General features: G+C 42.8%; 1 protein-coding gene across 3 annotated transcripts in view; it reads right to left on the reverse strand.

Moving 5' to 3' along the window:
* GAS7 (growth arrest specific 7) overlaps positions 1-25,060 on the reverse strand; it is a 1,527,668-nt gene that overhangs the window by 92,895 nt on the left and 1,409,713 nt on the right. For all 3 annotated transcript variants that reach the window (XM_069654478.1, XM_069654479.1, XM_069654480.1), the window contains 3 exons: positions 4,203-4,281; positions 1,892-2,020; positions 1,677-1,800 (listed from right to left, as the gene is read on the reverse strand). In XM_069654478.1, coding sequence (XP_069510579.1) covers positions 1,677-1,800; positions 1,892-2,020; positions 4,203-4,281 — 332 coding nt within the window. The remainder of the gene's footprint in view (positions 1-1,676; positions 1,801-1,891; positions 2,021-4,202; positions 4,282-25,060) is intronic.

Raw genomic sequence — 25,060 nt, forward strand, 5'->3', positions numbered from 1 at the left:
ACTCTATATTCGCCCGTCGCCTCTCTAAATCATCTGATGGTCTACAGTAGTTTGTGTGTCGGGCAAGGGGGCAGAAGGATGGAGCTCCACCCACTTCCAATTTGTTCTCCAAAGTTAGAAATTTCAAAATTATCTTATTTAAGCCACACATCACGGACTATACATACCATCTCTAATTACTGTGAGAATAATAAATGTCATAGTGACATATGGGGATGCCTTTACAGAGTTAGTCATCTGCATAAATTCATCCATAACTATCTCAATATATATATATACCATATATGATAAAGTCGCTCCCCAGTCTGTCACCATACTGCCTCTTACAGAGGTATCACATTTTGGGGGGGGGGGGGTGCCGACATCCCGATTTAAAAGCGGTCTCCAGAGATTTCGATACTGCTGCTACTTCACCAACAAGATTTTTCGGTATCACTACATATTATCCCCACCAAAAATATCGCCGTATATATGGTCATCTGGAACGGCCTTAGGCAATATTTTTTGGGGGGGATCATTTTTGGGGTTTTTAAAAGCAGAGGTTGCGGGGTGTCCCCCGCTCCTTTAAAAATAATGCGGGTTTTGCAGGGGTGTTCCCTGCAGGTTCCATGCCTTAATATTGCCACAAAAATATGGTGATATTTTTGCAGTGATATTAACACATGGAACCGATTTTTCCTGGTTGCTATTATATTTTTTTCATCAAGTATTCTGGAGTAGGGGGGCAAGATAAGCTTTACCTATGAAAATGTTGCTAAAAAACATGAGCTGGAAAATATATTGACATTTTGGTGTGGCTCTGGAATAGCCAGGACGGGAATAATCGCGTTACGCTAGTATGATGGCAAGTTTCCCCTGATTATATATAAAGTAAGTGAAAATAATCAGAAAGGAGAAATGATGAAGAGAAACAAAAACATGACATTGTTTAGAGGATCATCAATATTACATGAGAGTTGCTTCATTAAGCCTGTAAACAATGGCACAGAAAAAGGCATGCACAATGTGATAGGAGCTGATTAATGAGATCCTGCTTTTGACTCCTCTGGTGGAAGTAAAAGTGAATATACTTTGCTTCGTCTGCGAGAGCAGGAGAATGAAGGCAGGGCATCGCTGACACTGCTTCACAAACTCAACCGTGGCGTTTGGAATGTCCCATTTTGTGAAACACTTATGAATGTAGCTTCAACAGGAGCACATCAGCAGATCCACTGGTAGAGTATGACTGCTTTACCTTTGCACACTGAACCGCCTGCCCGGTCTGTAATCATCCTTGCCCCCTCCCTCCAGGTTCTTCCCAATGTACCCTTAATCGTCCATATTTCTAATTGTACCCCATTACTTCACCACTTGATGCACATCCCACCATAACTTCACAGCTCGCTCTGTGCTACATTAAACCCTCATATATTTACAGAGTGCACAAACATGTGCAAGTCTACATTAAGTACACCGTTCACATCGGGTGCTTCGAAACAAGTTCTCAACACACAAAATAACCATAATGAAGACAATTGACATAATTTCTTTAGCATCTCTCGCAACTTAAATGTTCTTTTGACTTCTGTTTTGACATTGTAGGTACACCTCCCGTGATAGCTTTCTAAAAGTCTCACCTCACACACAACATATCTAGAAACATGCAAGAACCAGTGGAACTGCAAAAGCTTGCGCACCTGCTTGTGTCGACTTCCGTCGCGCCTTCTTGATGTCTTCTTCTGTTTTGTTGCTGAGTTTGATCTCCAGTTGCTGGGTTTTCACTTCTAGATCTTTTTGCCTCTCTGCTAGGGCTTTCCGTCCCTTGGTTGGGAAAAGAGATTGGGAATATCACTTTGGGAGCGCTAGCGTTTTTGTCTTGCTGGATCTGTTCCGGCATTTCATATCCTCTTACCTTTTCTACAGAGGCGTATCGGCTAGCAAGTTGCTTTCGTAAATCCGCAATGTGATGGTCAAACCTCTTCATGTCTTTCTTAAAGTTTTCTCGGAAGTTCAGTAGCGGCTTCTCTACCTCACTTTGCAGCTGGAAATATTTGTAGACAAGAAAGTTACTCTGCATGTTTGCTGATATGACACATGAGCTGATTCAAATGAACACAAGGAGCAGAGGCATTCTTCCACAGGAACAGGTTACTGGGGGAATATGGGAATGCTTGAGGAAACTGCTAACGACACAACCCAACCAGAGTTGTTTCAAGCTTCAGTGTGTCTCAGCTCTCAGAAACATACGTATGTTAATCCCCCATCCTGATGCCCAGGACAACTTCCTATTTGATTGTTTCTATTGTATGGTCGAGCAGTGAGACACTATTCTCAGGATCTTCAAGACTACAAACAAAACCACCTGCACCAAAGGATTCGGTATTCACTGGATTGCAGTACATGTGCTTTGATGATATACAAGCCATGTTTATGAGGCTACAATATGAAGATCTGAAAGCCAGACTACATCCTAACACATAAAGAAGGTTAACACATAGATGACATTCACTCAGGTATAAAGCTCACTCTTTCAAAGTTTGGAGGATATCAATGCAGCTTGGAACATCCTCCTTCTCTTTGGGCAGGAGTTTTGATGCCAATGGTATAACATTAGGTAAAGTGATGTTTTAATGACTTCCTTCCCTGGCACTTGTGACACATTTGCTGTTTGCAGCCCAAATTTGATCACTGCCCTGCCCGCACTTTCCGGAATCAACTGAAGAGGATTTGAGGTATTGCCCTGATCTATGGTGTTCACCAAGTTACTCCCAAGAGGCATCATGCATCTGTTGCCACTACAAACATGGTCTTACAATCTTCTAAAAGGGCAAACATACTGTAAATAATGTAAAGAAATGTTAGAGCATCATTGTGATCTAGCCATTGCAGGACATCTATAGCAGTTTTTAGGAAAAATGCTGAATCTAACGTGAAAGATTTAACTCCTGGAGCATAGCAACCACCAACCGAGTATGAGTTCAATTAATGACATTAATTTAAATCAAATCTCACCCAGGTAGTCATAGATATGTTGCTTCTCACTGACACGCGACCCCGTATGATGACCCTACTAGTAAATGTTTGCAGTGAATATTGCCCACACATAAGCAGATGATGAAGCCTCAGCAAATTCCCCATTTCAATGTATGGCCATGTACTGCTTGAGCAGGGATAGGTGATGCATTGCTCATTGCATTAGAATGCAGCTGCTTTAGAACAGGAAGACGACAACAACACAAGCATCTTTCCACTGTACTCCTGGCATTTGCAAGGAGGATATCTCAAAGGGCTTTGCTTTTACACCCGTTAATTTAAAAAACAATGGTAAAAAAATGTCAAGCTTCGCAGCGATCAATATCTCTATATTATGACCAATACACTGATAATACTCATAAGACTAGTATTTGGCAGTATTCACAATACGTGCCAAACATTGCTCTCCTCCCTCATAGTGCTCTACTGATCTCAAAGACATCTTGGTTAACTGGCAATACTTTGGGTGCAGCCTTATATGCAGAGCACCACTTCAAATATTAAAGCCCATTGACTTGTTGGTCTAAATGAATTGCATTTTCATATTTTCCTATTGTAATCCCACCGCATCCCACTCGGTATAGGAGTCAAATTGCTACCCTTGTGTGTTATTTTCTCTCCAATAAGTCACGTTACCTTGTGTATTTTCCTAAGTGTGTCAACATCCGTTTGTACTCTGATGGCCTTACAATACAGGCTACATACTCAGATGTTGCTGGGGCAGTGCCCTCAGGGGGGAGCTTTTCATCCAATTGATGCTCCGTTTCCAAGGAGTACAGAGCCTGCCTCTCCATCAACCAAGCAGCTTCCGTCACACGATTGCCCCAGAGGGATGCTGCTTGAAATGCATCTCCTTCAAATGGAACAGACAGGTAGTCCAGGAGATGTCTTCCATAGAGTATTGTCTACGTGCAGTTTCCATCTACTCTCATCAATGTAACACTGTAGAGGTTTCCTTTTCTTAGAACCCACAAGGTGTTTCAGGCGTGTGTTACATAGGGAATTTTCAAAGCCCTGTTCTGGGAGCTTCTTCCTATTGTATTAAATCACCCTGCAATAACCAATTTGTGTCAAGGTCATTTATGATTTACCCGAAGATATTTTAAAGAAAAATACTATTGAGTCCCAGAAAAAGGAGAGAAGCATTTACGTGCACGCGGGCAAAAAGAAAATCAACACGCACACATTACCTTAGAGGAAAACTTGAGGTGTACTTCGGCCTCATCAGACAGACTTTTCTTAACTTGTGCCCAAGCCTCTCCCAAGGTTCTGTAAAAATAATATTAAATAGCGTGAGTGATTGCCTTGCACATATAAAAGGCCCGTTTGTGTACGTTTTTCATAAAACACATTTTATCTGTGCCAAGAAAGTGAAATTTGAAAATGAAAAACAACTCCGAGGACTAATTTAAGTCATGACTAGACTAGGTGTTTTGACAGTTTAAACAGGCCAGTCCTCTGTTAGTGTTTTCTTTTTTTAATATTTTTTTTTACATTTTACCGTTTTCTGACAAAGTTGGGTTCAAAGTGTTGCATTTTCTTTGGGGATGAAATATGGTTGCCTGACATGAAGTGAAACTTTTAGGAGACCTGTAATTGAAGGAAACAGGAAAAAGGCAGAGATTGCCACTTTAAAGGCGACAAGGAAAAGGGGGGTTCAGTAAAAATGGACAGCGGGTAAAAACCATAGACTAGAACCTAGTTATGTACATTAGTTAGTATTGAGACATGTTATACCAACATACTGGATAATAGGCTCTTTAAATACAGGGCACCGTACACATGTTTATATAGGATAAACGGTGGAGCAAAAGGAGTGCTGCAATGCCTCAGTGAAATCACTATAGATGGCGTACGGTGCACACAGACACTACGAGAAGGAAGAACGGACTGGTCAATTACCCATGAAAGCATGCAAGCAACTAAGTGCAGCGAGGGACCCCACACCATGCAGGGTGTGGAGTGCGTGGATGGGTTCCTTCTTAGATACAGGTTTAAATGGTGGACAACACATGGTGTATTTTACAGAACCCTTTTTTTGAAAACATGGGGAAAAAAAACTATCCAATTTACAAATGGTTTTGTAGTGTAACACATGAACACATATTCAATAGATTTCAGCTTAAACATAGTATACACAAGCAATTTCAAATAATGATTATGAACCAAAATGCATCCCCTTATTCTGCCAGTGTCGCAAGACATATTCATACTGCCTCTGCCTATCCATGCCATGTTCACACACCACATAAGAACATGGGTCCAAATGGACAACATAGCCATCTTGATTACTATCTGTTACAGCAATATTAAGGTGATACAGCAAGTAATACGCTGGAGAAAGACATTTTAATATTTACAAGCGCCTATCAGCCTCATGTGTAACATAGGCACTTTGAATGTATACTTCTAGTGATCTAGTTCCACTACAATACACACATTGTGACACCATCGTATTATGTGGTTATACATGTACAGAAGCCACTACAACAGCCTGAAGTTACCAAACAGTTATTATATTGTTACCAGAGCTAGGCAACAAGAACATGCATAGTTATATCGGACAATTAATACAACCTACATGATCCTTCTTAGTATACGGATATATTTTACTACGTGTTCAATATTGTAGTCTTTAATGTGGTCAACAGACAAAGAAAACTGGTATGCCCAATAATGACCAAAGCTGCTACACAAGGATAACAATCTAGAAAATTCCTCATATTTACATTGGGTAACAGAAACATGCTGATGTTGAGACTGACGATAGTGTCCAGGAAAGTAGGGCCTATAATAGAACAACTGAGAAACCATTGTATTCTTTAACGAAGCGCGACTGAAGATGGCCTCACCAGGTATGAGATGAATACATTTATTGGCAACACATGAAAATGAACTCAAGCTGAGCTTTTTGCATGAATAAGAATGTTACCTTTTTTCTTTCATAAGTATTATGCTATATAATGTGAAATAAACATGTCACAGATAGGATAATGTTCATTTCAATATTTAAAAGCTTTTGGCAATTTAGATACAGGTTATATAGCCCTCTACATTTCTTTGTACATGGCGAACCTGCTGAGCTTACTGATGAATGGGATTATTTTAGATCAGATTCCGCACTACCATTAATGAAACTATCTGAGAAACCGCAATTAGAAATGTGTCAAGGCATTGCCTTCGGGGAATGGGGGCTGGGGTGGAGGTGCCAATTCTTCCCAGAACTCACTCTGATCATTCCCCTGTGACCATCTTGCTCGCCTGGGGCGGGGCTGATGTTGCATCCCGTACCTGGAAATTAAAACCCCTGTCGTTATTGGACGTGGCCTTCAGGTCCGACTTGGAAGAGGCAATAGACGACTACTTCACTCTGAATTCTGGGTCTGTCCCTACACAAGTCACCCTATGGGAGTTGTTTAAGGCCTACATCAGGGGAGTGGCTATTTCTAAAGAGTCCAGGATCCTCAGGGATATCTCGATAAGCGAATCAACGCTCTCCTCCGTAGAGGCCCAATATGCCCTACATCATTCACCAACTACCCTGGCCAGCATCGGTGCGGAGCTGGACACCTTTCGCAATCATGCCGAAATATAGAGAAAGTTCATAGACACTCCTGGATTGGCAAAGGTGAGGAGGTTTTGGTGCCCACAACTTTGAGAAATATTGGCTGGTTGCCCAAGCACAATTTGCCTCGTATTGGTTTTCGGCCATGAATCCTCCATCGCACGTACGACTAGAGTGATGTGCGCTGGGAGATTGCGATATTCACCCCTTAACGCTCTCCACTCCAACCCATAGTGATAACCCTCTTGATCCAGTAGGCATCACATTTCAGGCACTAGACAGACTATGGTCACTATATGATAATCCCTACCCATTTCACGGTGGCATACCATTGTGGAACTTCCTGCCCGGAATCCCCTCCATTCCCATCCCAGTGGCCCGTGCCTGTGCAGAAGCCGGTTTCGAAAGCATTTGCAATGTTTTCGATCAGGACCACTTCATTGAGTGGGAGGAACTGCCGATAACCATACAGCGAGGCTCACCCATTTGGCTCCAATACTCAGCCCTTCACCGAATTCATAAGAAGAGATACCCTAGCTTCCCTGTCATACCCTCCCGATGACCCAATCCTGGCTTCAATAATGAATACCATTAACACTAGAGGGAATATTTCCAGGCTATAGTCTTTATTACAATCTGTGACCTCCTCTACATTCGAAGTGCTGAAACAGACCGGGTCGGAGATCTGGAACTAGAATTGACCGACCAATGCTGGAAGCGGATGTGTTCCCGCACCCACGAAGTCTCATTCAACTCCTGCTTCAAGCTGATACAATTCAAAATCCTGCACAGATGCCACTACACCCCAATACGTCTTTGTTCCCAGACCACTCACCTTGTTGCCCCAGATGTAAGTCCAGAGAAGCAACCTATATTCATATGATTTGGGCCTTCCCCTCCCTTACCCGTTTCTGGTCTGATGTATGCTCCACAACCTCATCAATGCTGGACCATGAGTTCGCCCCCTCACCATCGAAATGTCTCTTCAACGATTTCCCAGGCCTACATTGTGATTCCCGAAAAGTTGCAGTATTGTGTATGTTACTAGCAACACAGTGTATTCTATTAAGCTGCCTCCAGCCCCGGACACCTACGCATGATCAGTGGCTAGCAGCCATCACCTGGGCCTCCGACACTGAGGAGGCTTGGTCATTCCAACTGCCACAAGCGACTAGGCCCAGGGATGTGTGGCCTATATTCTGCTCCTATCTGGCAGCTATGTCCACTGAATCGGATACCTCTTCCCCTACACAGTCCCCATCACAGAACAATCCCCATTGAAAGTGTGATCCATTATTTTCATGTTATGTAACCTCAGCAACTAACTACTAATGTTACTTTGTTCCAGTGTTGTTTATTATTGCAAATGCATGGCCTAAATATGTTGTCCTTTGGAATCAATGAATGTAACCCTCTACACACCCACTATGCATTTTCAAGCATAATAAAATAAAGTAAAACAAAAAAAGGCGTTCAGCATTTAATGCAGAGTATTAAAAAATAGTCTATTATAAAACATCACATTGCTTATAGGATTCTCCTCAGCCCCAATGCCTTTATGTGTGTCCATTAACACAGCACAGGAATTCTGGAATGGTGGTCAAGGTGGAAGCAGCTTAAGCCCTCAGCTACTGGCCTCCTCCCTGAAGACATTTTATTGCTGATATGAATTCCAAGAAAAAGATCCTGGAACCTGAGAATCCTACCTCTAAAAAACAGAACCAGATTGCAGAAATGGATGAGGAGAATCAAAGTATTCAGGATTTGTACAAATTGATGCGCCAGGTGGCCATGGACATGGTTGAAGTTAAGACTTCTATGGCTGAATTGAATGAGAAAGTCACCCATTTGGATACAAGGGTAACTGATTTGGAGTTGAAGTCCTCTGATATGGGGTCTGAAATGGCTGGGAGCTATAGAGCCTACAGGTTTTTGAGGGCTGATGTCCAGAAGGAGAAGAATCATCGTTTGGAGATGGACTTGGGATTGCGATAGAGAAATCTCAAGCTAGTTGGAGTTGCAGAGCATTCAGACCCTAAAAGTGAAAAGCTGTTGCCATTGATTTTACAGATTTTTAAGGAGTGCTATGGTGTGGTTTCTCTTCTGGAAAGTGACATTGACCATGTTTATCAGATTGGTAAGCTTCCTGGTCTAAAACCTAGGCACATCCTGGTGTCTTTCGCTCTGGCAAGGATGAAGGAATCTTTATTGGCTGCCTCCAGGACCAAGGATTCTGTTATCTTTAAAGGCAAGCCTGTTTATGTGTTCCCAGATTACCCTAAGGAGGTGATGGAGGCAAGGAAGACTTAAGGGAGTAAAGGAGTGTGCCAAATCTCTACAGATAAAGGCTTTCTTGAACAGGTTTAATAATCTGACTTTGGTTTTGCCTGATGGCAACAGATCCACTTCTGATCCTCATGAAGCCTCTTCATGGCTGGAGAAGATACGTGCTCCTGACAACAATAATATTGCTGACTGAATGTGAGGCAGACCTGATTTTTTGTTTCATTTTATTGACTCTTTTATTATAACTGTTTTTTTGTATATCCTTTGTATTGGCTAAAATGGCACCCAATGAGGATTTCATTTACCGTTTTTCGTTCGTGTTTGGAACTTTCATGTTGATAGGGTTTCGTAAGATGCATACAGCTTCATGTGCTGAGAAAAGCACCTAACTAATGTTCTGGTCAGCTGACATGCTCCATTTAGCGTGGCTTTAGATACGGCTCTGTACGTGTGGGTGGAGCTGATTAGCGCGCTCAGGTTGCGTCAGTATCCGGAAATGGTCAACTGAGTGAGAGCTGGAAGTCGCTGCTGTTTCCGGACTCCGTTGGAACTGGAGCGAACATGGGGAGTAGCGAATGCAGTTACAGTGAGCCTGAGAGCGTGTATTTGTTGACGCTGAGCTTCGTGGTTTCTGAAGAGCGGGGGGAGGTAATGAACTACTGCTCGTCGTTACGGCTTTATGACCACTGATGGATGCTTAGCAGTGCGTGCTGATTCTGAACCTCCCCTTCTTCTTTGAAAGATTGTTTCCGGTACAACTGGCACCTTGTCTCACCCGCCCGGGTGTCTGGTAGCTGGCCTCCTCGACATTGACAGCTTATTTGATCAGAACGGGGGTGTTTGGAGGCTCCATGCTAAGTTCAAACTGCTGCCTTTTTGGTTGGGCCGACCTTCTGTAGACGGCATACACAACACGCAGCTTGGTGTTAATACACAATGCACATTCTCATTATACAGAGACATGGTTAAATTGGAACTTTATTTATGTGAAGGCCGTACTGCTGATTTCATAAACGGCTGGAATTTTGGACAATCCTTTGTTTGTTCCAGCTGTACAACTGGTCTCGTGCTAGTGCTACGCTATCTAAAAACTGTTATTACATCTGCTTACATGTTGCTAGTGTTGTGTCATTGCTTATTGACAGTTGTTGCTTATTCATCCTGCTAATGTCGTTGTTACTTGGGTTATTTGAGATGCTGCATTTCAATGTGTGCTCACTTTTAGTGTCCACTTCTGATGTGACTGTGTTAGGGTTTTTGGGTGTTTGTGAGGCAGGATGCCTGTTGATCTTTTTGGTTCTTCTGGGTGGGATGGGATGCCTATGGGGACAGCGTTTTTTAAAGCTGGATTGCTACTCTTAATTTATAAGGATGTATGTTTCTGCTTCTATTGTATAGGCTTAGGGACTTATCATAGGATTCAATATATGGAGCTTTCCTTTGGTTTGGGAGGGGTGCCGGGGTGTTGGGTTGGTCTTTCTTTGCTTCTTCAATGTTGGCATCCTATTTCTGTTTCAGGGGGGTGGGATTGGTTCTTTTTTGGTTTTAGGGTTCGTTTTCTTTTAGACCTTTGTGGATTTTTCAACATGTCTGCCGCTGGGGGATCTCGGCTTTTGATCACTTCCTGGAATGTCAATGGGTTGAATAATCCTGTCAAACGGCAAAATATTTTGAACAGCTTAATGGATATGCAATGTGATGTTTATTTTTTACAGAAAACTCACCTTTTGTTGGAGGATATTGGGGTGTTACATAGGAAATGGTTGGGTGATGTAATTGCTTCATGCTATTCCTCTAAGAGTAGGGGTGTTGCGATTCTGATATGTAAGGGCTCTCCTATTAGGCTCCTGAAGTCCAGTTGTGATCGGGAAGGTAGGGTTGTGGCTCTTTTGGTGGAAATTCAAGGTGTTCGATATGTACTGTGTAATGTTTATGTTCCCTCTGTGGATGATGGTTCTTTCTTTGGGAGTGTATCACAACTGTTATTGGGCTTGAACTTTAATCTGGTTGTTGATCCTTTGGTGGACTGTACTGGTTGTAAAACCATACAGAGAAAGGATTTACATTTTTGCCCATTTCGGACTTTAGTTGAGGATTTTGATCTGACGGATTGTTGGAGGTTGCAACATCCCGACTCTAAGGAGTATACGTTTTTTTCTGGGTCTCACAATTCTTACTCGAGGATTGATATGTGTTTTACAGCTGGTGGGGCGACTGCCAATCTTTTGAGTAGTCAGATTGTTTGCATTGGGATCACAGACCATGCACCCATATTTATGAATTTGTCTTTGGTTTTCGAATGCTGTAGAACCTTTCAATGGAGGATGAACACCTCAATTCTTCAAGATGAGGCTATTTTAGATAAAATCAGAATGGAGGCTGAATGCTTTATGAAAGAGAATTGTTCTGACAAACTTATTTGTAGTGTTACTTGGGAGGCGTTCAAATGCATGATGAGGCGTATTGCTTTGGGCTTATCTTGTGGCAGGAGGAAAAAATTGGTGAAGGTACGGTTGGAGACTGAAACACAAATTGCTGAGGTAATGAATAGTTTGGTGCGTGATCCGGATGATGTTGATAAGAGAAAAGAGTTGAAAAGGCTGAAAAAAAGACTTGAAAGATGTTTTGGGTGCTACAGCTGAAAGGGATTTGTTTAGGATCAAATGTGCCTACTTTGAGAAGGGTGAAAAATGTGATAGGTGGCTCGCCTACAGATTACGACAACAGGCTTCGGACGGGGCTATTACGTCTATTAAGGATATGAATGGAGTGGTCACTTTTCATCCGCTTGCAATTAATACTGTTTTCAGAGATTTCTACAGGAACCTGTATGAGAATGAATCTGGTGTGTCAAGTCGTGATTGCTTCTTTGATGGTTTGAATATTCCAAAAATTTCTGATGAGGAGATGGCTGGTCTGAGTCGGCCAGTGACTTTGGATGAGATTAGGACTGCTATTTCCTCTCTGAATTCTGGGAAAACGCCGGGACCTGATGGCTTACCGGCCAAGTTTTACAAGATTCTTCGGGGGCTTTTAAGGGATATGTATATTGAGTCTGAGGAGGTTGGTTTGCTTTCAGAAACAACCAATCATGCTACTATTTCTGTATTTCTGAAAAAAGGGAAGGACAGTCTCTTACCTTCCAGTTACCGGCCGATAAGCTTGATAAACACAGACAACAATATCCTGGCTAAAATTCTTGCTCTACGCATTGAGGATGTAATTCAATGATTTATTCACACGGATCAGTCTGGTTTTTATCAAAAATCGTAGAACATCTAGCAATATTTGAAATCTTTTGCCGACTATATTACAGGCCCAGAATTTGGATGAGGATGTGGCTGCGTTTTCTCTCGATGCTGAGAAAGCATTTGATCGTGCTGATTGGCACTATATGTTTACGGTGCGGAGGGCAATGCATTTGGGAGATGAGTACATTTCCTGGGTTTCCCTTCTGTATGCTCGTCCCACGGCAAATGTTAGAACAAATGGTTTGATATCTGATGTTTTGAGTCTTTGGAGAGGCACCAGACAAGGATGCCCGCTTTCACCCTTACATTTTGTTCTAGCCATTGAACCGCTTGCTATTGCCTTACGGGGTGAATTGTGCTTGAAAGGTGTGTCCTATCATGGGGTTGAGCAGAAGTTAGGGTTTTATGCAGATAACCTGTTATTAGTCCTTCCGGATCTAGAGATTTCTTTGCCAGCATTGATGAACATCCTGGATCGATCGTTTCTATGCGGTGGCTGGATATAATATAAACTGGTCGAAGTCTGAGGTTTAACCGATCACAGGGAGATGTGCTAAGTCTATGGTGACTAGCTATGGTTTTCAGTGGTGTCTTCACAAAATGAAATATTTGGGAGTTTGGTTGACTCCAGTGGTGAGTGATATGCCGGAGGTGAACTTGAGTGATATTTGTCGTGAGCTGAAGTCGTCTACGCAGAGGTGGTCAGCTTTGCGTCTATCGTTATGGGGCAAGGTGAACGCGGCCCCCAAAATCAATTATATTTTAAGTATGCTCCCTTTGAAGATCAATGCATGCTACTGGAAATTGATTGATGCGACTCTTCAATCTTTCCTTTGGGACGGGAAACCTCCTAAATTAAAATTGTGGAAACTACAGTTACCTGTGGAGGGTGGGCACTTGGGGTCCCCAATATTAGGGCGTATCATCTTGCCTTCTCTTGCCAATTTTTGCTTCAGTTTCTGGCTGATTCTCCAAGTGCTTGGGTGGTGGTGGAAGTGAGCACTTTGGGTCCTCTTGCCCCGTGTGCTTTGCTTACGACAGCTAGCGGACGTGGTGGGAGATCTTGTTTGACTGATTTTCTGAGGGATTTGTGGAAAGACCTTCATAATATATGTGGCTCAGTTGCTTTGAAATCACCTTTGGCCTCGGTTTGGCTTAATAAAGTGATCGCAGAGAGCTGCAGACCTATACTATGGCCGGAATGGTTTGTTGGGAAAGTTCATTGGATTGGTGATGTCTACAGAGATGGGAAATTGATTGATTTTGATGTGTTATGTTCAACTTTCACTATTGAAAACCCTTCAGTTGCAGATTATAGGAAATTGAAGAGATGCATTGGTGAGGTTGATGGGAATCAGTCTTTGGACTTGGAGTTTTTTACAGTGGGCTGACAGTCTATTGCAAGCAAGGTCTATTGCCGAATTGTTGCTAATTTCAAAGACAACACTGGCCTACTGGCTGAATGGAGTAGAAGGTTGGGATCTGAGTTCAGTGCAGATTCGTGGCTTGAGGTGTGTGCGAATGTGAAGATCTGTTTGATCAATTTGAGTGAGCGCTCTAGGCAAATTAAAATTCTCAACCGGGTTTACTGGTGCCCGGAGAGACTCAAGAGCAGAGGAATGTCTGATTCAGATTTGTGATGGTGTTGTGCTGTGGAGGTTGGCACTCTTGAACATTTACTGTGGGATTGTGCCTGGGTGAGGGATTTTTGGCAGGAGGTTTGTACTATGTGTTTGCAGGTCTTGAATCATAGTATTGACTTGGATATTAGGACGATGGTTTTAGGCAGTGGTGTCTGTCTTGATGATTTATCCATATCTGAAAAAAAATTCTTGTTTAGGGGTGCATCGATTTCCAATAAACTGATCTTGATGTGGGGGGAAGTCCCAGGTCCCGCCTGACTCAGGTGTTTGGATTGATGAGATGGTCTCTTTGGTGGCTGTTGAAAAGTTGATTTATAGAAAGCAAGGAAAATACACTTGCATGCTAAGATCTGGGAGGTGTTCTTGAACATTTACTATTTGGGTTGTTTTTTTTTTAGGAGTAGGTGGTCAGCAATCAAAACATATGGACAACAAATAGGCATAAAAGGGAACCAGACACTTTTAGTAGCAGGAACAATAGTCTGTAAGGCCCCCAAGGCCACAACCAATATAATTCAAATGCACAAGTTAATTAATGGCAGAGTTAGATGGTGGGGTTAAAGGACTACATGCAGACTACTGTGTCCAAAAAACAAGGATACATTTGAACAACAATTAGCAGTAGATTTTACTTCCAGGAAATGCAGTGTCACAGTTACTAAAAAAAAGGTATATTGTAGGAAATATTCGCTTTTCCAGGTTATGTTATGTTATTTAAAATGCGCACATTCATCCATAGGCATCTTGGCGTGAGGCTATTCGCAGCGAGGCTAAGACTATACTTGAACTAAAAAAGCAAAGTAAACAACGAAAATGCAGGTGATTGGTGGTCTGTCTCAGTTTTAGATGGAGACCATTCCATACCTTACTAGCAGCCACTGAAAACACCAGACCACTTATTCATCAATCATTACTAGAACTGAGAGTCCGAACAGCAATATAAGGTATAAACCTATCCTCAAGGAAATCAGCACCAACCTGATGATGTGTCCGGTGAACCAGACAAAGAGAATTGAAAACAATTCTATGCTTCACCAGGAGCCAATGCAAAGATCTCAGCACTGTACTGATATGAGAACCGTATGGGGTGGCTGTGACTGCGCGAGCAGCCAGGTTCTGAAGCAGTTCAAGATGATGGATTAGGCCAGAGTGCTGGGCCAGATATAAGGCATTGTAGTAACCTAGCCTGCTGGAAATAAGAGAGGCCACAACTAGAGGATGAAGAGAGAAGGAAGAAAGGGCAAAACCCTCCCAAGAACCCTCAATACGAAGTGTCCGGTTTGACATACTGCACTAACATGTGAAGCCATAGAAAGAAAGCAGAAAGATAGACCAAGATTGTTGACTACCTACAGGAACAAGAACTAGATTGTGGAGAAGCGCGTGGCACCAGGACCTCCGACTTGTTCCAATTAAGTTTGAGCCTGTTGGCACTCATCCAATCTCGCACGGCTGGCAGGCAGTCGCAAATACAGGACGACACCGCATACCTGACCTGATCTAGACGACCAGGGTCAGAGTGTCATCCGCATATGAGTAACACCTGTAGCCGTGAGAGCGGATGAGGCCAACCAAAGGCTGCACATAGATGTTAAATCGTATCGGGGGAAAAGCCGGAGCCCTGTGGGACACCATAAGAGAGAGTAAAGAGAGGAAAGAAAAGGAGGTAGATACTGATTGGCCCCTATCGGTCAAAAATGAGGTATATCATGCCAGAACCAGACACGACATGCCAATGGAGGCCAGGTGGGATAAGAGTATGGGGTGGTCGACAGTGTCAAAGGCTGCTGATAGATTGAATACATTCAGGGCCCTCACTTCCCATCCATCAACCAGCCTGGCCATATCATCCATCACTGATACAAAGACACTCTTGATATCTCTCCTGTGGCAGAAACCAGGCTGAAAGGGGTCAAGCACAGAAGAGGACTCAAGAAACCCCGAAAGAAGTGGCGATATTAGTGCCTCAAGAAGTTTCATGTAAAAAGGGAGCAGAGCAATAGGACAAACATTAGATAAAAACAGAAGCATCCAGTAATGGTTTCTTTAAAAGAGAGACCACAATAACCTGCTTAAGTTCTCTGGGAATAAGACCTGAGCAGCGCGAAAGGTTTACAGCCTGAATAACCAGAGCAATAATCTCATGCAGCATATCCTTAAGAACAAATAAGGGCATACGAGCAGAAGAAGCGGATTTCAGTTGGAAAAAAGCCACCAGCAGCGCCTCATCAGAGAATACCGAAAAAGAAACCCATCCTGGGGTTGCTAGCCGACTATGAGAATCAGCAGCCAGATCCAGAGTATGTCCCAGCCATAGATTGCTCTGCAATTAAGGGAATGTAAACTCACAAACTGCACGGCAAAGAAAATATCATGGATTTACTCCTCCTGTTTATTCCTCTCCACCACTCACTGAGTCCATGTCTGGGGGGGACATGCTATAATTACTAGGTAGATAATCAAGGGACAAATAAAAGACAGATGCAATAAATACAGAATGACAATAAACTTGAGCAACTCAATTGTGGAAAATGGGCACATACTACGAATTTCGAGGTTATGTGAACGGTACGACTAATACAACATGGCCTCTAAAATGTAACATTGTATTTGATATAGCACTCCTTGATACAAATACATGAAATAGAAACCCACTTTATACATTTTCAATTTTTCCAGTTTGGCAACAGGTGAGCGGGTGCACTCTGACCCCCAGGTTTTGCAGAGCCCTTGCGGGCTTCCAGGCCACACCGGAGCTTGCCTTCCGCTAATCCCACCTCCCTGTACCTCCCCCTGACCCTGATTGGCCAGCTCCTCTCCATTGGTTTGGTGTGGATGCTGCTGCACGCCCGCTCCTGTGCCATTTTCCAGCTTGGCAACAGGTGAGCGGGAGCACTCTGAGCCCTTGTCCTTCTCAGAACCATCATGGTGGCAGCAGGCTTTGCAGAGCCCTTGCGGGCTTCCAGGCCGCACCGGAGCTTGCCTTCCCCTAGTCCCGCCTCCCTGTGCCCTGATTGGCTAACTCCTCCCTTTTCCTGGGCAGCCCTCTGCCCGGCAGCCTGGAAGCCCCTGCAACTAAGGGCCCTGAAGCAAATGGCAGCTCCAAGATGTGTCTGCAGGTGTCCGCAGGGGAAGCCAATGAAGTCAACAGACACCAACAAAACTAAGTGTGGAATGGGTGGGGTGTAGAGCAATTACTCTACTCCAGAAAGCCCCCACCACTCTTCCTTAACTATCAATAATGTAGACTGCCATAGACTTATACCATGCATACTTAGAGAGATTTTTGACCACCAGCCCAAATCTATCCATGGCTGGACTGTAAATGTTGCATTGCAAACACATTTATTTACTTGCCCATGCCGACTAGTGCCGCACCTAGAAAGAACTGTGAAGATTGACCAGCGTCGCATCCGGAGGGAAGTGTGAGTGTTAGCATGTGCCACACTTAGATGGAATTCTTAACTTAACCTGCGTCATACCTAGATAGGATTGTGAATGTTAGCATGTGCCACACTTATATGGATTTAGATGGAATGCTCAACTGCAGCCCATGTCGCACCTAGATAGAAATGTGAATGTTAGCTTATGCCACACTTAGATTGAATGCTCAACCTTAGCCTGCGTCATATCTAGATAGGATTTTGAAAATTAGCAATTGCCACACTTAGATGTAATGGTGAATGATAGCGAGTACCACACCTAGACATAATTGCAAGGACAGCAATGCCAATTAACCAATCCACTAACACCTTCACCCCTCTGCATACACCTCTCAAACTCTAACCAAACACAACCACAAACCTACAGCACAGCAATCCTCACGAACTTCACTACACTGCAACAACAAGACAAACCACACATAGACTTGCACAACAGAACACAATGACTACCGACCGTAAAACACCCCAAACCCAGCCAACTGACCCACCGGGCTGAGGCTGCCAATAGCCCATCACTGCTCTCTTGCACTTTTCCACCTTTCTCCCACTAACTCACTCCCCTTCCCTTTTTCAGAGCTGCCAGAGCACCAGGGGACCACTCCGGTGGTGATAGTGTGCGGTATAAATATCCTTTAACATTAACATTAACTTGTAGCATAGTAATTACCATGCAATGTTGTGAACAGTGGAAAATGCCAAATGAAAATGACCGGCCACTAGGTGGCAGCATTGCATAGGACACGATCATTTAGTTAGAGAATAAGCTGGTGAAACGTACATTTTCTCTCTGTCTGCTTTCAGATATCTCATTCGTTTTTTCAATGTCCTAAACCGGACCTCCGTTTTTTTTAAATGTCAAGCCAATAGTTTTGGCAATTGCGTAGTGAAACCCTTTATACTCATGAAACTGTACTCTCGAGGTAGGACCTCTCCACCAGGCTGAAAAGTAGTGCAGCTCTGTCAAAGTATAACAAGCAGTTTCAGCTTGTGCATAGGTATTAGATAGGTATTAGGCAGGAATTGAATCATATGCCCAGAAAAATCAGCAACATTTTCCGGCTGTTACAAGTAGCGTCATTATGGTAGTGCCCAGCAAATGCCTACCTCATGCCACAATAAAAGCCAAAGCTGTTGGCTTTGGCAATGCACGTTTTACCAGGACTTTAGTGCAAGGAACAGATATAAAACAAGTGGATGAATACACACTCAGTGAAGACATTTTTAGTACAACAGTAGAGCATTTACAGCTGCAACAAAACCATTGCCTCTCGGCAGCCTTCTTAGAAATAACACAGGCAGATTAAAAGTTGGATGTTACTGATAGAGCTAGCTCACAGATACCATGGGAGGGCGGAGAGGGGCAGGTAGTGGGTGGGATTGGCCATAGGGATTAGCATGGCCATGGCCAGTCAATGGGTGGGTCATTAACCACACTCCTCCCCCCGCTTTGTGCTCCTCCGCACATATTTCATTCTCAGCTATATTCCAAAGCAAAAGGATTTGGCTTATAAGAGAGAAAGAAGTGTCCCCTAATGGCCAAAACAAAATAATGCGCTAGACAGACAGTATTGGATTGACTCACAAAGCCAGGCTGTGTTTGTCCCCAAGCAGTATGACTGAGTGGGAGGTGGTGAGGGACTGTGAGGAAAATGGACCGTTGCACAGTGAGTTACAGAGGATTCTGCTAGATAAAGGGGGAGCTGAGAGTGTCATGGCCAACAGTGCATGGCAGGAAGGCTCAGAGTTCCAGTTTGTACTATGAAGAACATGGGCTCCAAGTGGTCCAGGGACTCGGATGGGAAGAGTGCACTGCAAGGGGTCTGGGCTACTGTGGGTGACCTTGGACTCCAATGGCCTGGTGAAGTTATACTTCCCCACATTACCCGAGTGTGTGGAACACTTGGAGGTTGGGGAGACCCGCGAGAGGGTTGAGTTATGACCTTGAGTTAGTGGGAAGCAAGCAACCAAAACATGCCCAAAATATGGAACTAAGCCATATTAGACTCCATCTCCCATAACTCGCCAGTCCCTCTGAAGGAGTGGATTTTGAGATTCTCATCTCCCGACTATCCACAGTGGCTCAAGTGTCCAATGACTCATTGAAATAGTTTGCATCCTTTTTGACCAATCGAACCCTGCAAGTTAAACTGGGCCCACTTAGCTCATACACAACACTAGTTAAATGTGGAATGCCCCAGGGCTCTTCCATCTCTCCATTGTTATTTAGCATTTGTATTCAGCCTATGTCGGATATTTTTGAGGAAATCGACCTGCAATATCACTCGTATGCCGCCGATAGGCAGATCTATATTCGGCTAAGAGTGCTGGCTTGTGCCAATAAAATTTAAAACTGGATACCGACCAATAAGCTTCAACTAAAACACCTAAAACAGAGAGCATACTATTTGGAAGTAAAACAACAATTACAAAAATCTCACAGTATATACACCATGCCCTGCACTTTTTGGGGTTCCAATATCTTTTGCTTCCATGGTATAGAACCTTCTTTGTATTTGACAGACAATTCTAGGCTGTAATTTACAGGTAAACGATCTGTGAACTACCATCTAAAACTGCTGAAACCCTTGCCACTTGTCCTAGATAAAGATCGTGCTTTGATAGTTGGTGCATTGGTAAACTCTAGATTACATTATTGCAATGCCCTGCTAATGGATATCCCCAAAAGGCCAAATCCAGTACCTGCAGATCACTCAAAATGCAGCCATCAGGCTGGTCTACTCCCTGCCAAGATGGTCATCCATCTCACAGTTTAGGAGAAATCTCCATTGGCTACCGGTTCAGCAAAGAGTCCTGTTTAACGATGTCTGCCTGGTCTTTAAGTGCCTCAAAGGAACCTCTCCTATATCTCGCTCCCCAAAGATGGTTTCTGATCGGCCAGACCCTTGACTACGATCCTCAGGACAACATCTCTTGTTGATCCTGCCATCAAGGTCAGCTTCTTGGGGCGATAGACATTTTTCCTACGCAGGCCCCCCATGCTGAAATCCTTTGGACAATCAAAGCCCTGGGCGAATTTAAAAAAAAGCTGAAGACTTTTCTTTTTGAGTAACTGTGTATGTTGAATCAGGCTCCCTTTTCTGTACTACTAAATCATCTGCACCCATATGCAATTTTATTGCATGGTTCTTTTCTTTGGTTATACGCGATATATATATACTAAAATCAAAACAAAATCAAGAAAAAAGTATACTGAATTCTGGACAGCTAGGAGGGTCAGAGAAGAAAAATATATAACACCCAGAAGTCTCCCTCATCAAGGCCTGCTCCTGGGTTGGAATAATGTGACTGCCATTTACGATTTCTGCAATCCACCCTAGGATTTTATATTGCCTCACAAGAGGCAGTGTTTGGCTTCCAGAGCAAGATCCACCATGGCTCAGCCTTTAAGTTGGACTTTCAGTAACAAAGGCTGGAATTGCCCATGGGCACAGGCTTTAAAAGCGTACATATAGAACATGTGATGGGAGTTGTGTTCGTTCAAGCACAAATTGAAAAACAGAGCACCAGTCTCATCTTCTGTGGGCAGTTAATTTTAATCAATACACCTTCATTTATCATGGAATTACTAATTCAATAGCCCACACAAACACATTACAGGATGGTTCACCAATATTTATGTCATTTTCACCAATAATAGTTTGGTAGGTAAAAAAAAAGTCAAGAAAATAAATTCCCTTCTATCTGTATGTGAGACAGAATGTGCCATTTCAGTTTAGAAAATACTCCATAGCACAGTGTCACCTAGGAGGCATCCCTGTAAATTCACCCCCAGAACAGAGACACACAGAAATGCATTATGGGTATGCAAATTTGCAGAAATCTTGCCTTTTTGCTCCATGCAGAAAACTGTGGATCATCAGTGCGGCATAAGTTGACATCCTTGTGATTGGAGCATTGAGGCATGTTTATCAAACACCTTTAATATTATTATGGGTTTATAAAGTACACAAACAAAAACTCATTTTACCTGTAATGTGAGCGTGGAAGAGGCCATTTCAGCTTAGAGAACACACTGGCAAAGTGACACCTAGTAGCAATCGCTGGACACTGGCCAACAGATCAGAGGAACACACAAAAACACACACCACGGTTAAACAAATGAACTGAAAATCTTGCCTTTTGGTTCCATAAAAAACATGTTTTTGTCTTATAAGGCAGTGCTTTTCTTTATGCATCGCTTTAACAACCCAAGATTGACAGCCCTCAAAGATGCAACAAGCCATCCATGTGTGCATTTCAACCTTATAGGGGATCATTGGTGTGTGCAGCTTGCCATTCTTGTGATTGCCACATTGAGACATGTTGATCAAACACCTTCAATACTACCCTTACTACAGAGGGCGTTTCGTAAACATGGCCCAAAGCTCCAATATTAACATTAATATTGGCTATCCCGTTAAATTTGAATCAAATTATTTTGGGATGAATGGGAATGGGATTTTGGATGAGAACAGGTTGATAACCTTGGGCGAAGCTGGTGTGTAAAATGAAAGTACAGAACTAGTAGGATTTATTGAATAGGGCCTGTTGATATTCCCAACTACCTCTTGTTGTCACATTTGCCACAGATCTCTACTTCCATTAGACCTTCCAAAACGCACGCCTACTGTGTTCACCAATGTTATCAAACAATAAAGCCTATGGCAATAAGGATGACATTCAAAAGGAGATATTGTGGGGGAACCGTTGCACCAAACAGTGACATGCCTTCTTCTTTGTGAACATTGACTTGTACCAGTGACCTTCATAGTTCATGAAGAATGATGCATTTTGGTACGAATATATATGCCACCCAAAATTAATGATGGGTGCCAGTTCTGGGAATAGAGAGTGGTTGAATGAGACAGAAGTTGCAGGAGACAGATGCTGCCAGACGATGAATGGTAGGATTATAGACTGGGTAGTCCCAGATAAGGGAAGGAAAGGAAAAGAGTACAGGTAATGAGAATGGAAGATTATGGGGGAAGAGTGGTGACAAAAGGGAAAGTTAAGGCATCGGCATGGCGCTTACCCGGCAGACATAGCCACGAAAAGAAGGGACTCTTAAAATCACTTGCTGAGTAGATGAATTTAGGACCATATGCCGGACCCTCAGACCACAAGTACTCATCAGTTACCTTGTTCTGCCCGAATTTGCAGATGATACTGTCTCAAGGTAACTGATCAACTGCAGGGTCAATGGGAATGGAACTCCACACCGCGTCATGGGAGGGAATGGAGAATGATGAATCCTGCAATCGTCCCAGTGATCTTAAAGGAGTGTTATTGTGCATCTTTTTTGTTTTGCAACATTGAAGTAATAAGCATTACCTTCCGGAAATGGCAACATATTTTATGTAAATTAACCACCAAGTGAACACTCAAATTTACTCCTGTGGCAGCCATTATAAAATCAATCTTTCCTACTGTATGGCAAATGTAACAATGTAAAAAAAGAATAAAATACTTAATGGAAGGCTGACATAGTGCTGCAATTTGGGGAGTGAGGATCCCTTTGGGTAGGTCTCCTCCATCTTTCATAGTTCCTGCTGGGCTCTTGCCCCATCTGTACTGGTCTCTTAAGTACCTGGGATCAGCTGCGTTATGGAAGAACTGGGATTGGAAATCCTCTTCCCTTCGAGGAACTGGAGTTCCCTCTGCTCCATTTAAATCTGCCATAAATGTCCTCATCACCTAGATCAAGGTCTCCCTGAGCTTACTGGTTCCTTATATACCTCTTCTCCCCCTCCCCTGCTTTCTCTCTGGCTATGTCTTAAGTGGAATACTAACACCTGCTAAGTCAAGGATTGACCACGATGAAAAGATGCTCCTGATCAAAACCAACCCCACGATACCGACATTTTACCTGGTGCCCAAGGTTCATAAAAACAGCACATCACCACCGGGCAGACCAATAGTTTCAGCCATACACTCCCTGTCCATTTATGTCGAATGGTTCATGAGACCCTTCGTTCTTAAAATGAAATCATACATTAAAGACACCACCAGTATGATAAAAATCATAGATACCATCCGCATTCAACCCGGTGACATTTTAGTAACCCTAGATGTGGTATCTTTGGAACAGTATCTCAACCAACGTAACATCAATACTAAAACAGTTCCAACTGGATTTATCCTGGAATGCGCTGGGTTGGCATTAATGGAAAATTATTTCTTATACGAGGACATCTTCTACAACCAAAAACATGGGACCAGCATGGGTGCCACATTTGCCCCAGATATCGCAAATTTGTACATGGACTATGTAGAATGAAACACCACTTATCATATTAGCAACCCATACCAAACTAACATCGGAGCTTGGCATCGTTACATTGACAATTGTTTTCTGATTTGGAGAGGTTCAGTTAACCATATTTTAGAATTCCAACAATGGCTTTATCAACAAAATGCCAATATCAGTTTCACGATGAACTATGACACTGAAATCATGCCGTTTCTAGACCTGGCAATAAAACCTTGGGGCGATTGAACACTCATCACAAAACTTTTCAAAAAGACCACGTACAAAAACACCCTTTTAGAGTATCAGAGCTACCATCCAGCCAGCCTAAAAGCCAATCTCCCAATAGGCCAATTCCTTAGAGTCCAACGTAACTGCACCCTTTGAGAGGATTATAAGATCCACGGGAAACATCTTAAACAACGTCTAGAGGGAAGAGGCTATCCAAAGAAACAAGTAAATGTGGCATATAAAAGGGCTAAAAATAGAAATCGGGAGACTTGACTAAATCCAATAAGTAAAACACCTGCTGACAAAATAACATGTGTCACTACGTTCAGCCCCATTAGCCACAGCCTCTGCAAGCTGGTTATATAAAACTGGCATGTAAAAAAAACGGGAGACTTTAATCCAGCCCGACCAAGGTTTGCCTTCAAGAGACAAAAAAAAACCTGAGAGACAGTCCAGTCCATACCTATCCCAAAGAAATTCACAAGACTGATCCACAAAGAACATTATGGGAACTACCACCAGTGACCGGACACTTTACGGCAAACTGTACTGTCTACCCTCTCACACCCTCCACCTGCAAATTGATCTATTACCTAAGAGTGGGGGGCAGAATTTAAAAAGGCTACTGCTTCACGTAACCTATAGGAAAGAATAAATCTCCTTTCACATTAAACAATGCTCCAGTCCAACCACAAGATACTGACAAGGTCAGTGGGATGTACAAATGGGAAATAAAAAACTCCCAGAATATATGAACCACACCATGAATGTTTGTCCTCTTTTAAAATGATAAAAGGTCTTTTTAGAACATCCACTAACCCATATCTCTTATACTCTGTCATTTACCTCACGGCATCCTGTAACCTGTGAACAACTGGGGAAACTCCGAACATCATGTCAACCTGTTAAGAAATTAACCGTCCTGAAGAGGGCTAAACTCAGAAGAGCAGAACACCAGGGATGGTGTTGATGCACACTTTTAGCCGAAACATATGTAGACATCCTCTAGACATTCTAAAAACCTTGTCTAAATTCTGAATAAGGACAATAACAACTTTTCCATTTACAGTTTTCTCCCCTAGAATGAAATGCTATAAATACCTTAATAGCAATATATTTTTGTGATCAATTGATGTCACTTACTAACCGCAGTCACCATCATTACTGAGTTTTGAGTAATTGGACCTTTTTTCTTTTTTTTTTCTTATTATTAACTTTAGTGTATGAAGTGCCTTGTGGAAAGCACTTCCAACCAATACTTATGTTTTTACAAGCATCTTTAATAAAATTCGTTTTATTTATATGTAAACAAAAAGCAGTATATCTCATATATAAGTGTGGGTGTATGAAATAGATGGTATACCCTCACATCCCTCTGCCAA

This window comes from Ambystoma mexicanum, chromosome 3q, assembly GCF_040938575.1.
Source record: "Ambystoma mexicanum isolate Mex_15411 chromosome 3q, UKY_AmexF1_1, whole genome shotgun sequence".
NCBI classification, from domain to species: domain Eukaryota; kingdom Metazoa; phylum Chordata; class Amphibia; order Caudata; family Ambystomatidae; genus Ambystoma; species Ambystoma mexicanum.